Source organism: Momordica charantia (assembly GCF_013281855.1).
Source record: "Momordica charantia cultivar OHB3-1 chromosome 11 unlocalized genomic scaffold, Mcharantia_2.0 BLBB01000011.1, whole genome shotgun sequence".
NCBI classification, from domain to species: domain Eukaryota; kingdom Viridiplantae; phylum Streptophyta; class Magnoliopsida; order Cucurbitales; family Cucurbitaceae; genus Momordica; species Momordica charantia.
The window spans coordinates 11620842-11635193 of NW_028275159.1; the positions used below are offsets into that span (position 1 = coordinate 11620842).

The 14352-nt window shown below is 34.4% G+C and overlaps 1 protein-coding gene across 1 annotated transcript; it reads right to left on the minus strand.

The window, feature by feature from the left end:
* Positions 1–8902: 8902 nt before the first annotated feature.
* LOC111013514 (Acyl-CoA N-acyltransferases (NAT) superfamily protein) lies at positions 8903–13154 on the minus strand. Its single transcript, XM_022287964.2, has 4 exons — positions 12707–13154; positions 11112–11164; positions 10715–10885; positions 8903–9133 (listed from the first exon to the last, which is right to left on the minus strand). Exons 1-4 carry the CDS (start codon positions 13064–13066, stop codon positions 8920–8922), a joined length of 798 nt encoding a protein of 265 aa, XP_022143656.1. The 5' UTR covers positions 13067–13154; the 3' UTR covers positions 8903–8919.
* Between the last annotated feature and the right edge of the window lie 1198 nt (positions 13155–14352).

Genomic DNA, 14352 nt, shown 5'->3' on the forward strand with positions numbered 1-14352 from the left:
TGACAAATGTATACATTAAAGTTGCTTAATTTTGGCTCTTTCTCTTTATTATAATATTAAAAAATATATTTTTTCAACAAATATAGGGCGGGAGAAACCTCTGACCTTTGAGTAAGTGTTCTCAAGTAAATAATTAAAGGATTCAAAATATAATAATAAATAAAGAATTAAAGTTTACCGTTTAATTAAGTCATATAATGATTCCCAAAAGTTCTAAAAAATATACAAAAATGCTAGATCAAAATATTCAAATGGTAGAAGTATGAAATGTATCAGTGCAACGCTACTATACCAACATAAGCATAACTCTACCTAAAAAAAAAGCATAGCTCAATCGTAAAGATTTATACTCAGTTCTCTTGAAGTCAAAGAGTCAAATTCTCCACGCCTGTCCATGTTTGTTGTTCACAACAATTTCTAGAGAAATGAAATATGTGGAATGAATAAGATTATATTTATTTTCGTTGCATAGTAGTACAATCTCTAATTTGTTCTTGATTCTTTGTATGAGATATAAATTTGGCTGGAAGGATGTGTTTTGGACGTTTGTTTTCGAAATTGTTGAAGATTCAATTGATTTTGTTATAGGTGAATAAACGTCCATCATGTGGCCGTTAGAGACGAGGCCACGTGGCAATGATGTGGGTTCCACCTCGAGTCACTAAAAGGCGACCATCAAAAGGACGAGTCCACCTCTGCATACTAAGAGGTCAAAGTCCACCTCATTCTGTTAAGAGTGCAACCTATGAGAGATCACAAGATCTCTCCCTCTGCCCCCATCAACAAGCTAGACCCTTCATCAACCATTTCAATGAAGGATTTTCTTTCGTACAAGGTTAAAATACCTCCCATATCAGTAAATAAAAGTGGGTCATTGCTATGATTCTCACCATCCTTGGATAATGATAATTGCCAATGTTTGGACAACAATTAGTCTTCTTTCTTTACGCAATTATTGTTCTAACAAATTTGCTAAAAGAACTTATCAATGTGTCTTCATTGGATATAGTCCCAAAGGCTATAGGTGCCTTGATTCCCAAAGTCATAGAGTCTATATCTCAAGACATGCGATCTTTGATGAATAAGTGTTTCCTTATCAACAAAACACACACAAAACGAGTTTAGGGCATAAAACCCAACATCCCTCTACCACATCAACAAGCTAGGCCCTTCATCAACCATTTCAACGAAGGATTTTCTTTCATAAAGGTTAAAATACCTCTCATATCAATACATATATAGCAATAGAATATTTCCAAGGTTAAGTTACCGCTCATATCAGTAAATAAAAGTAGGAGATTTTCACTCCAAAATCTGGTAGATTTTCAACTCATTTGTCATTTACCCCAATTGGACTTCCAAATTTCTTAGAGAAGTTGTTGGCTTTGGAGTGCTGCATTATTCTTCACCATGTACTCTATCATCAGATTCTCCACATAATTGGAAGAACTTGTTGTTGGCTTCACTTCCTGCTATTGATTAGACATTATGAGCCCAGGTGGTGAATCGCCTTTTGCTGAAATTGAGAGGCATCCTGCTGTCCTTGGTTCTCTCCCCAACTGAAAGTGGGGTGCTACCTCCATCCCTCGCAATAATAACAGGAGATGGCTAGTACATTGTTGATTCCATGGCTAGTTGACGATGCTGCAGCATTGTTCATGTTCTTGACCATATTAGTCAAGTTGCTTCAGTAAAGCCATTAAATCATTATTATCAGCTCCTCAACCAGTTCTGTCACTTGAGGCTCTAGGATATGACCAGTGGTAAGGGATTCTCAGTAGTTGATCCATAGGGCCAACCTCTACTTGCTGTCTACGTTGTGCTTTTCTTCTTTCAATGAAAAGTATGTTATCTCGTTTTCGAGCAGATATTCCAACCCTTGCAGATCGTGCATCCACCTTCAAGATCCACCAAAATAGTAGTTAAAAGAAATCTTTCTAGCACATATTTTCTTAAGCAAAAATATAAAGTGTAAAGTTGAGTCAATCCCCGGCAACGGCGCCATAAACTTGTTGGTTACAGTTTATAACCATTTGTGAAAGTGTACACAACCGTTGTAGCAAGTGATAAAAAGTTCGTATCCACAGGAATTGATAACTAAACACTTCAACAATTACTTAAGAAAATAAACAAATTAACAAAATATGTTTTGAACAAGAAAAACTAAAGGAACTCAAACAAAATAGTGCATGTATGATTTGCTGAGTAAAAAAAAGGCAAAAACAAGCAAAACGAAATCGATTAAAGAAAAATATGCTAACAAGAGGTTAATTACTGATATTTAAAAGGGTAAGGGGGAAGAGTTTGTGTGACTTTTTCTGGGCTACTCTAATGATGCTGTAGCATTAATGATGTTGATATACTGGCCAAACAGACACGAAATCTTCCCAGATTTCCAGATTTTCTGCTATTCATGTTTTTAGACAAACTTGACAGCATATATACTCAGTTTGTAACCTTGCTAGGTGACCCTTATTCCTAAGTACCCACACTCTAAACTCAAGTAGATCTAGCACGAGTTGAAGCCAAACGCATCCTATTACAATTTTCTAAGAGTTAATAAAAGGATACTCTAATATGTTGGCCAAGCACATTGAAAATAAAACGTTAAAAACAACTTCAATTCGGTATATATATTATCATTAAAGCCAAAGCAAAGTTTATAGCCCAAGAACAAGTTCACAACATCCTCCCCCTTACAAATAAACTTAGCTACTCAATACCATACAAGAAAATATAAGAAGGAAATACAAAACCAGTGCACCGAGTACAAAAGAAGAAGAAAATGAAGAATAGCAGCAGCCCTTCTCCCTTTGTTGTCTTCTTCAACAGTTTCTTGAGAGCTTTCTTCAAGTGAGAGTCAAGTGATGGAATGGAGAATGTTGGAGAGTTGTTGGAGGTAACCCTAATTGCAAGCTTTTATACCCCTCTTGATTTTAGGACAACACAAATGAGAAAATGGGCCCCAGCTCAGCATATCAAGTATTTTTCCATTTTACTGCAGTAATTTCTCGGGTAAAAGCTGTAAATGTCAACTCTGTCTTTTTATGCCTTTTTTCTTCTGATGCTGCAGCATCAACAAAGCTGCAACAAAACATTCAAAATTAGGATGTTCTTCATAACTCTCAACATCATCATCAAAAATAAGGAAGATAGTGAATTTGCAACGTTCTTTGCACAAAATCAGTGAGATTGGGTGTTAATGTGGCTACCCTTAGCTAATTTATATGGAGTTCTTGTACAAATAACTCTCTTTTGGAGAGTTATCACGTGTGCTCATGGGTTGTCTCCATTCAAGGTTATCGTGCATTTGATAGTGTTAAACGTGAGGTAGTGCTCTCCTCTTGTAGTGATGTGGTTCCAAGGATTTGTTGCCAAATATGATCATATCTTACTTATTGAAAAGGATTCGTCCTCAAATTAAATTTGTGACCTACACATAAAGAAAGCAAGTTATAAACCAAAATCAAGATGTACATTATACTTACCTTGTAGAGTTCTATTGAAGTCTTTTGGTAATGATGCTCTCATTGGCCTTCTTTTGAATTTTCTTTTCAAACATCTTCATTCTTTCCAAAAATTTTTCCAAACCCAATCACTTAGTTTGTTGACATTATGCTTGGATCCCTTTTTCCTCCTATGGTGCTTGACATTTGAATTCTCCAACACAACAATTGGTGTTCTCGGCCATGACTTTGTTTAGAGGACTTTTTCAATAAGTACTTATTCATGATTCTTGGCCATATCTTTACTTATTCATGATGACCTACACAAAAACGAAACTAATATCTTCAAAAATTTAAATTTATCCTTTACGTACCTTCTAAGGTGATCTTGGGATTTTGAGAAATTGGTAGGGTAAGTCCATTAATCTCCATCTTGTAATGGCTCTCCTTAACTTTCAACTCACCTTTCATTTGACTTTGATTGAGTTTAGGAGTTGAAAGTTCCTGCAAAAGTCTCAAAAGAGTACAAGCACTAGGATAAAACATGTTAGCTTGTAAGTAGGGATCCTTATGCAATACTTCTATAAGATTTGACTTGTAAGGCCAAATATGTTGGATCTCTCTCCCTTTCTTTTCTTCCTTCTTTTCATACTCTTTTCTCAATTCTTCTTCTTTTTTTTTTATTTGTCTCGGCTCACATGTATCCACAAATGTTTCTTCATGCATCAATGGTTCAAGAGTAGGTACTTCACAATCAAAAGAAACTTTGTGATCTAAAGAATTAAGATTGTTATGCATAGAATCACTGAGAATCACTTTTTCTACTATACAACTCTCATTCTCATCAACTTCATGCAATACTTTGTTACCAATGGGAATATAAATTTCATATATGGTTTCACAAAGCATGTCTTCTTCTTTTTCATCACCTTCTTTCTCAACAATGGATAAGATGTCATGCAACAACTTGTAATCCACGGGAATAGGAATTTCACGTTTGGATTCACAAGGTGTTTTATCTTAAATTGTACCACTTACCTTTTCATCAATAGGCATACAATCATGTAATACATTGCAATCTAGTGGAATAGGATCAACATGCATAGCATCATAAAGTATTTCATTATCAATATTAATATTTTCTTCCTTAACAATAGAGATAAGGTCATGCAATACTTTTCTAGCACTAGTAGTAGGTATAACATACATAGTTCCACAAAATATGTCATGCTCTTTATTTTCTACTATTGGGACTAAAGTAGGCAAACTAACCTTTTCTAAAGTTGGACTTTCATGAGTAATAGGTTTAGGATTAGTATACCTTGAAGATACTCTTTGATGCCTTCTTTCAACCCTCTTGGCAAGGTGCAACATTTCTTCCAACTTAGTACAAGGTTGAATTTCTTCTCTTTCCGCAATCACCCTTGCAATCACTCCATTGAGTCCGTTGTAGAACCGATCCATGGTGATCTCCTCATCTTCGTAGATGTTAAGCTCCTCAAGCAATGAGCACATCTCGTCGTAGTAGGCTTCAACACTTTTGTCCTTTTGTCTCAAGTTTTCAACTTGACTAATGACTTGAGAACAAATTGTCTCCTAATTATGGCTTGAGTTCTCTCCATGAGATGATTCAACTTTCTCGATTCTTTTTGCTACTAAAAAATAAAGCATCCCACCACGTTATAACATAATTTTTAAAACAAATGATAATAAGATTTACCTTGATGCTTTCACTCCAACCATGGTGTTTCGCAAGATGCTCTCGACTTGGTCCTCCCATTGAAGATATTCTTGTGGCTTCGTACTTCCATGGAACTTAGGAAGTGTAGGGGTTGAGTGCCCAAGTTAGCCATTAGTATCGTGATCTTTCCTCCTTTGATTATCTACATTAAAAACAATGTTATTATAATTCTCGCCTCGTGGACTTATTCCTTCTCCTTGAGATTTACGAGATCTCCTTTGTTGCTCCATAACTACAAAAGACAAGGTTAGTAAAAAAAATTCTCACGTCACTCCCTTACTTAACCTCTCGGCTTTCTCTCCTTTGGTAGGGTGATGTTGATGTGGCTACTCTCTTTGAGATGCTTACTTGGTTGCTCATGGCGAATCAGCACTTGAACAAGCAAGCAAAAGTCTACAAGTAACTATGCAAAGATACTATCTCTCTTTTTTTTTTCCGTATGGGGTCAAGGATATAGATGATATCAATGACAACTAAGAAACAAATCATATGAAAGATACCAAATGATATTATAAAGAGAAGAATGAAACAATCGAATGATAAGGACAAATGATGACAAAGGATACTAAGAAAAACAAGATGCAAAAACCTTGAGCTTAATGCTCTTGGTAACTTGAGACTTGACCACAATATGCAAAATTGAAGTCACAACTGAATAGTAAAAGAAATATGTAATAAAAATTTAAGAAAACAAAAATTGATTTAAAAAGATGTACAAAATCCAATTCATAGTCAAGCACACACAAAAAGTAACTTACCAACAAAAACAGTAGGCTTTGCAGCAAGATGGATGACTTTGGGTGAGGGGTGCGTATTGTGTACGACTCGGATGAGGCTCAAACTAATGACAAATGAAAGCACGAGTGTACTTAAATTATGTGGGTTGCCGAATGGATTTGGAATTGTTCGGAGGGGCTGCTCTCTCAAAAAGAATTATGGGGCTGCACTAATGGCCTCTCTCAGGTAGCCCAATCGGGTGTTGGTGGATGTCCTCCTTCTTATAACTATCCTATGTTAACAAAATAATCCTAAAATATTTTTAAATTTAATAATAAACAATAATATGATTACTTGCCAAAAATAAATTGATTTGGACCAGATTTGATTGCCCAAAGAATTTTTCCAAAATCGTCCAGCTCCAAATATGAAAAGTTTTCAGTTGGACATCTTTTCTTCAATCACCGATAACTTTTACTGCAAACCTCGGATGGCTATGATCCTTATGTTCCTAGAAAGCTCTTTCAATGACCTTCAATTTCATATCTAATTTGGCTATAAACAAAAAAAAGTCAGTAAGATATAAATCATCGAAGTTGGTACAGGGAACTCTCGACTGCAGCAGGATTTTTCCAGAAATAGTGTTCACTAAAAATTAAATAACTTCTAGACCACAGATCTAAAATTATTGATTCTGATCTCTATGTAAAGCTAACTCACAAATCTTTCAAATGACACCAATTTTACTCAATTTGGATTTTGGAGCAAAAAGTTATGATATTCTTAAGTTAGCTCTCGGATTTGGCTCTCTGCAGGTATCTCTCAAATTCCGGGGTTCGAAGAAAATTTGATAACTTTGGCTTCGAGACTTGGATTAAAGTGAAACTTTGGTTTGTTGGAAAACTTTTTAGATGTTGAACGCAAACAAACAAGATTTATACACGTTAAAGTAATTTTTTAAGTAAGAAATTCTTATGCAAGAATGATAGAAAAATTGGCATGTAGAAGAAACAAGAACAAGGATGATCTTTTTACGATTTTCGAATAAGATGAAAGTAAATACAAAGACAGGAATTTAAATGCAGAAGAATAACATAAATCTCGATCTAGAGCCTCAGCTCTGATGCCAAATGATACACGACAACTCAAACGTATGGACTACTCGAGCCACAAGCCACTTGAACCTAATGGTATAACTGGTTTCAACCCGAAAGCCTAAGGGTTGGATAGATTACCTTTGCAGTCATTACCTTGAGCAGACAGAATACTCACTATGCTTGAGACCGGAAACACTCCACGAGTTTGGTGACCAATCAAACAAGCATGCTCCGTGGGGTAAAATATGAGAACCGAAGTTCAACCACACAAAGGAAAACTCTCAATTTTCGAAATTCTATATCAATCAAAGGTGTGAAATCAAGGGGTGCAAGCCTATTTATAGGCTAAGGCCCAAGGCCTTTACTAGGAAAATGTAAAAATTAAAATAAAACCTAAAAATAAAAATAAAACAAATAATTGAAAGACCTTAAATTGTCAACTTTCTAATCAAATAAGCCAATCATTTCCTTAAACTAATTTTGATAAAAAATCAAACAAACCAAGGAAAATCAAAATAAAGATCTTTCCTAAAATTCAAAATAATTGCTAAATCTAAAAAGCAAATAAAATAAATCTCACAATTTTTTTGAAACAAATTAGGAAGAATCAGATTCCTAAAATGACATGGAGTGGGCGACAAGTCACTTGTTTTTGCACCAAGGATGGGGCGGCCATGGGGTGGTGGCATCACATGGTGGGGCGCCCATGGAGGGCTAGCGGCATGGTGTGTGCATGGCAGGTGGGCGCGCACGCGGTGGGCGTAGGCGGGGCATGTGCTAGGTGAGGCGAGGGCATGGTGCGCAAGGGTTGATGGGCGTGCGCAGGCGAACGAAGGTGAGCGACAGGGATCTGCGGGTGACACGACATGAGCGCGTGGGCGTGGGCGCTTGCGAGGTTAGCGCTGAAGGGGGCACGCCGACACATGGGCGCTAACAGCAGGATGGGTGCGCAAGGGTGCTAGCAAGCGTGCATGTGTATGATGGCGCGCGCTGTGTAGCTGTTGCGATTGGAGGCACGTGCGGTAGGTCTATGCGGGCAAGGCGATGACATGGGCCTCGTGGACGCGTGGTAGAGCGGAGGGGCACCCGCAGAGGGCGTTGTCGTGTGCTCATGGGTTGTCTCCATGCAATGTTATCGTGCATTTTATGACGTTAAAAGTGCGGTGGTACTCTCCTCTTGTAGTGATGTGGTTCCAAGAACTTGTTGTCAAATATGATCGTATTACTTCCCTTAAAAACACTTATTCTTCCCATTGAATGTAAAGTTGGCGTTGGTATAAATTTAAGAATTATTGCTTAAATCTCTCCTTATTCCTTATTCTTCCTATTGACTTGGTAACAGACACATGCTCATCAAGGTGTATAAAGTATGTGTTTTTGTGTTTAAAAATTTTAACAAAAGTAAGTGAGAATTATTCTTGGATTAAGGCTTCACAACCCACCTTGATCAAAGGGGTGAAGCTCACACCCCAGGCAATTTAGAGGTTTGAGCCCACTTTGACTTATTAAGGGGTAGTTTCAACTATCTCAATATGTCACGTCATTTTTTCATTAATCATATAGTATCACCTCAACATACCACATCATTTTTTCCGATAATCAAACTAATTATCGCTCAACTCAACTAAACCATTTTCCAAATCCTATAAACTAACACGTGTATTTGAAACCTCAAGACCAAAAAGACATTAAACTCAAAGGAGTTCACTCAATCGAGGAGTTATTAAGCCAATTCACTAAAAATTCTCCTATCACATTTAGTCTCGAAACTTTAAATAAAAAGTCATTTTAACCCTCGCCATTATTATCATTTTTTTTTCTGTAAACTATTTAAGAAAAACCTATTAAAGGCACATTAATTCTTATAAGTGCATGTGAGAGTTGGGTTTTAAAAAGCAAAGTTGAAAGAAAGGGAAAACTAGAGCTTTTTAATCAAAGTAACACAACGTTTTCTTCCAATCCAAGAAGATTTCCAAAGAGGGTCAGCAGATAGAAGCTGATATCCTGCTTTACTATACAAATTACGAGCCCCATAGTCATCTTCATATGCACTTAGTGCCAAAAACTTGAATCCCCAAACTTTTGCAAGCATGTCACAACCCTTCAACAATGTCGTTGCTACTTTGCGCCTTCTGTTCGAGAAAAAAAAACAACGTTTCCATTAGAAATTTAGTCGTCTCCTAACTTTGAAAGATTGTGTTTATTTAGCTTCTAAACTTTGAAATTTTCAATTATCATCATTGAACTTTCAAATTTAGTTTCTAATAGATGCATATCCTCAACATTGGTTTTGGACCAGTGTTGATGATGATTTGATATGACATGACACAAAAAGACTTGGCCAACTCAATAATATAATAATGGACAGACCCAGATTGGATGAGCAAGCGAAATAAAATAAAATGGTAACCCATGAATCTTAGACAATGTTATGCATTTATTTTTGTTAATTTCAGGGTAAAAATCGAGTTTTTTTCCCTATTAAATCAGTGTTAAATTATAAGTTTAGTCTATGAACTTTTAAGATTGTGTCTAATAGATCTCTCAACTTTAAAAAGTATATCTAATAAATCCTTAAACTTTCAACTTTGTGTCTAGGATCATTAAATTTTGGAAAATGTTTAATAGTTCCAGCACACTCTCAAATTTTGTGTCTAATAAGTATCGGAACTTTATAAGTATTCAAATTTTGAAGTTTTAGGAAATCTATAGGAACGGGCACGTGTTAATGTCTAATCCACAAAAAAAGAAAAAAAACAAATGCCTACAGAAAAATCCTTGCTAAAATGTTAGCTAAAGGATAGAAGATATGTTTTGAGAACCCTATTCTGATTTACTTAATATTGAAAGGGCTTTTGATTATGTAGATTGAGAATTTTATTTTATTTTATTTTATTATTATTATTATTATTATTATTATTATTATTATTATTTGGATTCAATAGAAGAGAAGATCCATTAAAAATATTATATTATCGGTATTCATCAACGGAAGGTCGAAGAAGAATTTTAGTTTTTAGAGGTTGAAGGCGAGGTGATCCTTTTTCCTTTTCATTCCTTTTTTATTAGTGATGTTTTAAGTGGTCTAAAATAGGCCCGTCCTCGCTCAAAAGTGTCGGGAGGGGAAGGGAAGATGGTTTGGGGTCTTAAGTGTTTAATATAGTTTTATTTCTTAAAAAGAAAAAAAAAGTTGGTCTCGTTCAAAGATTTCCTACTAAATTTGATACAGATTAAGAAAAGGTTGTATCTATATATGTACACACACAACCTATTCTTATTTTTTAAAAATTCATCAACTAATTAAACATAAAATTGACCAAGATCTTGATCTCTTTTAATTTTGTATTTATAAATTTTTTAATTTTTTAGGAGAAAAATGTTTAATAAATTGAAGAGAGGATCTATTGGACACATTTTTGAAGTATAAAAATTTATTATTATATTCAAAAAGTGAAAAATTTAGAGATTTATTAGATACTTTTCATAGCCTATAAATCTATTAAGAAATTAAACCTATAATTCGATTTAAATCTATTAAGAAATTAAACCTATAATTTAATTTTAAATCGATGACGATCCAAACCATACCTCCAATGTTAATGATCATTGATCTACATGTATTTTAGTTTTTTTATGTCATATTTATAATTTTTTTAGTTATTATTTTTTATAACATTTTATCTAAATTATGCTAGATTTGTTGGTATCCGAACCTGGCACTTTCATAGACTGCAATTCCAGATACGAAGAGATACTCTTTTTCGCCGGCGGGAAGGAGGCGCTTTACTTTTAGATCTCCGGCCACCGTGACGTCCACCACTCCCACAAAATTGTAATGATCCGTTCGATTCTCGTTCTCTGCCTCCGCAACCAAACACGCATACCTTGTACAAAAGCAATCATTTTTCACCCGACCTTTTGAAAATACAGAAACCAAAACGAACAATAACAATCATTTTTCACTTGACGTTTTGAAAATACAGAAACCAAAACGAACAAGAACAATAATTTTTCACTACACGTTTTGAAAGTACAGAAATCGAAATTAACGTAATATTTAAACATTACTTATTACTTAAATAATTAAATTGTTATATGCAGAAGGCGTACCTGTCTGGAGGGTAATTCTGCAATCTGTAAATCAACGCTGCAAGCACTTCTGCCTGTAAGAAAACTGCAAATTTCAATGTGACTTTTATAAATTATTTTTTCCCATAAATATAATATTCAATAAATCGATATGTTTATTGATATAATAATAATAATTACCAATTTCAACTTTACCACTGTCTCTATAATTTTAAAATTTTTAATTTATACGTAAATCTCACAAATCATCTATACCGTTACGAGTCATTCTCTTATTGAAACAATTTGATATTTTTTATTTGGTTGATTGGTTTAGTACGAGTGAAAAAAAATTGGAAAAATGAGGAAGTTAAAAATAATTAAAGGAAATTTGTGAAGTTTAATGAAAATCATAGAATCAAATTGAAACTTTTAGAATCATATGAATTAAACAGTCAGTGACTGAGATCATATAGACTAAATTAAAACTTTGAAAACGATACAAATCGTATTATAACAAAGCTCAAATTATATGGATTAAATTAATATTTTTAAACTACATGTATCAAAAGGAGGGAATTACTAAAATAGCACAGAGGAAATATGTATTTAGTATATAGTATTAGGTTTAAGATTTTACGAAAATAGCATAAATGGAAAACTTATACAATCATATAAAACGGATCAAAAATTTTGTGACATTTTTGAAAAAAAAATAATAAAAAGTAATGATATTTTTATAAATACATATTTATTTTATGTCATTTAGTATAATTTTACAATAAAAATCTAAAGGTTATTTTAATCTCTAATAGTTTTGTGTTTTTCAAATTAGTTCTTGTTTAAAAAGTTTCGATTTAGTCCTTTCTTCTTTATAAATTTTCAATTATATCTCTCTCGTGGTTGAATATTAAAATTGGTTGATAACACTTACATGACATGATAAATACTTGTTGAGTTGAGAGTTAGACTATTGAAAATAAGAAAAATTAAAAAATTTTGCCAACTTAAAGATTTGTATGAGAAATAATTAAAAACTTTTCTTCCCTTCGATAGCCTAAGTACTCCTTTAAATTTATGTTGATTCACTTAAAAAAGCTAATTCACTTAATATCATAACATATAAGACACGTCAGAATTAAAGATATAATGGAAAACGTTTCTAAATACAACAAACTAAATTTGAAACTTTTTTAACAATAGTGATTAAATTGAAAAAACATGGCTAAAAGAATCTAAATAAATTAAAACTTTCAATCAAAATATATATTATAGTCTCTAATATTTGTGTATTTTTTTTAAATTAATCTTTATTATTTAATAGGTTTCAATTTACTCCTCACCATTTTACAATTTTCAATTATATTCTTCGGTCCCTGACTATTTTTCTTGAATTTCTGCCAAACTTACTAGATATTGAACTTCAACCTATATAATTGAAAAAGTTAAAACAAGAAGGACTAAAATGAAATTCTTAAAACAAGAAGGACTAAATAGAAATTCTTGAAACAAGAGGGACTAAATTGCAATTCCTGAAACAAGGGGGACTAAATTGGAAAACAGAATAGGCAAAAGACAAGAAAGCGACTGAAGAATTGAAAAAAAAAAAAGAAAAAAGGAAAATGAAGAGAAAATACCTGGAAGAAGTGGAAGAAGAAATCGTTGAAAAGAAAAACAGGTTCATGGAAAGCTTCGGCTTGAATTCTTGCAACCGCTCTCAAATCGTCTTCTTCTTTAATCAATTTCCTCACTTTCCATCCGTTCTCGCTCGCCAAATACTCGATTTCGGTTTCGATTTCGGCCGGGATTCCGATCAAGTCCTCCGCTGCCGCCGCCGCCGTGATCGAACCAGAAAACTCCCGATTACACTGCAGAACCACCGCCGATCTGGCCCTAATGCTTCCCCCGCTCCTCCATACGACGCCGCCGGACGCCGGAGCCGCCGCCGGGAGGAGGTGCGATGAAACTCGGGCGTAATTTGGGAGCAAATGGACCATTCTTGAAACCGCAGTTCTGAGTCGCGTTTTCGTTGCGTTGGAATTTGTTGGAATTTGGTTTCTCTGGTTTTTATTTATTTATTTATTATTATTATTATATGAGTAATTTTTTTTATTTTATTTTTAATTTTTATTTTGAGGTGATACAGTGAGAAATTGGAGGATAAGGTTTGGGTTCCAAGTGGCTGAAACTTTCTGGTTGTTGGCAGCCATAAGATCTAACCAGCCACGTGGAATTACTACATCATTTTATTTTTCTCTCTACAGTAAATGCTACTTTATATTATGAAATGGAATTTAATCCCTATCATTTTAAAAGACAGTACTATGGTAACAAAGTATTTGCAAATATAATTACTAAAAATAAAATGGAAGAAAATGTTCCAAGAGAAGTAAATCAGCCCCCAACACTCGGAAGGCCCGTTCCGAATCGAATTGAAAGCCAATCGAAATGAAAAATGTTATTTTTGTTTACTATAAAATTGTTCGGATCGTAATTAGAAACCTATTTATATTGTTTACTCAAATCGTAATAAGAATTTGATATTTTACAATTTCTATATTTATTTCTTATTCATAACTAAGTAGAATTACATTAACTAGAAACTGTGCTAATATTATTTTTAATTAAAATAATATATTTTAGTTTATTTATTACTAGTTTGTTAATAGTAAATTTTTTTATTAAAACAATTTATTTAATATTATGAAATAAGAAATAATTAAAATAAAATAACATGAACTAAAACCATTAATGTTGAGGATAAAACCGAGCAGGACACGGGTCGAGTTGCTAGGGCAATTACAAGGCGCGGGATCACAAACGGTTACGCACCGTACACCGTGGGGAAGGCGAGTGCATCTCTACCTCTATTGTATGAAGCATGCCGAGCACTACGACCTAGCACTCGCAGGCGGCAGGTTTCAGGCCTGCAGGCGGAGCGTCACTCACTGATTGTCAGGGGCAAACACTCTACCGTCAGACACTGTATAGCTCGGCACACTCCTACCATCTCAACACCTACCTGGTCGGCCATCCACACCTATAAAAGGGAAGGACTCATATCTCTGCCAAGTATGTGAAAAACCTGTCACTAAACCTTTAAGGTGTCTTTTCCTATTTCCTACTCTAATTACTGACTTGAACGTCGGACTGTATTAGGCGGGATACCGCACCGACGTCGAGTTTTCTGGTTGCAGGCTCATTTGCTCCTTGGCGAAGTCACTTGTCTCGGGGACACGCGGACCTCTCCAAAATTCACCATCAACAACTAATATAATTTTTA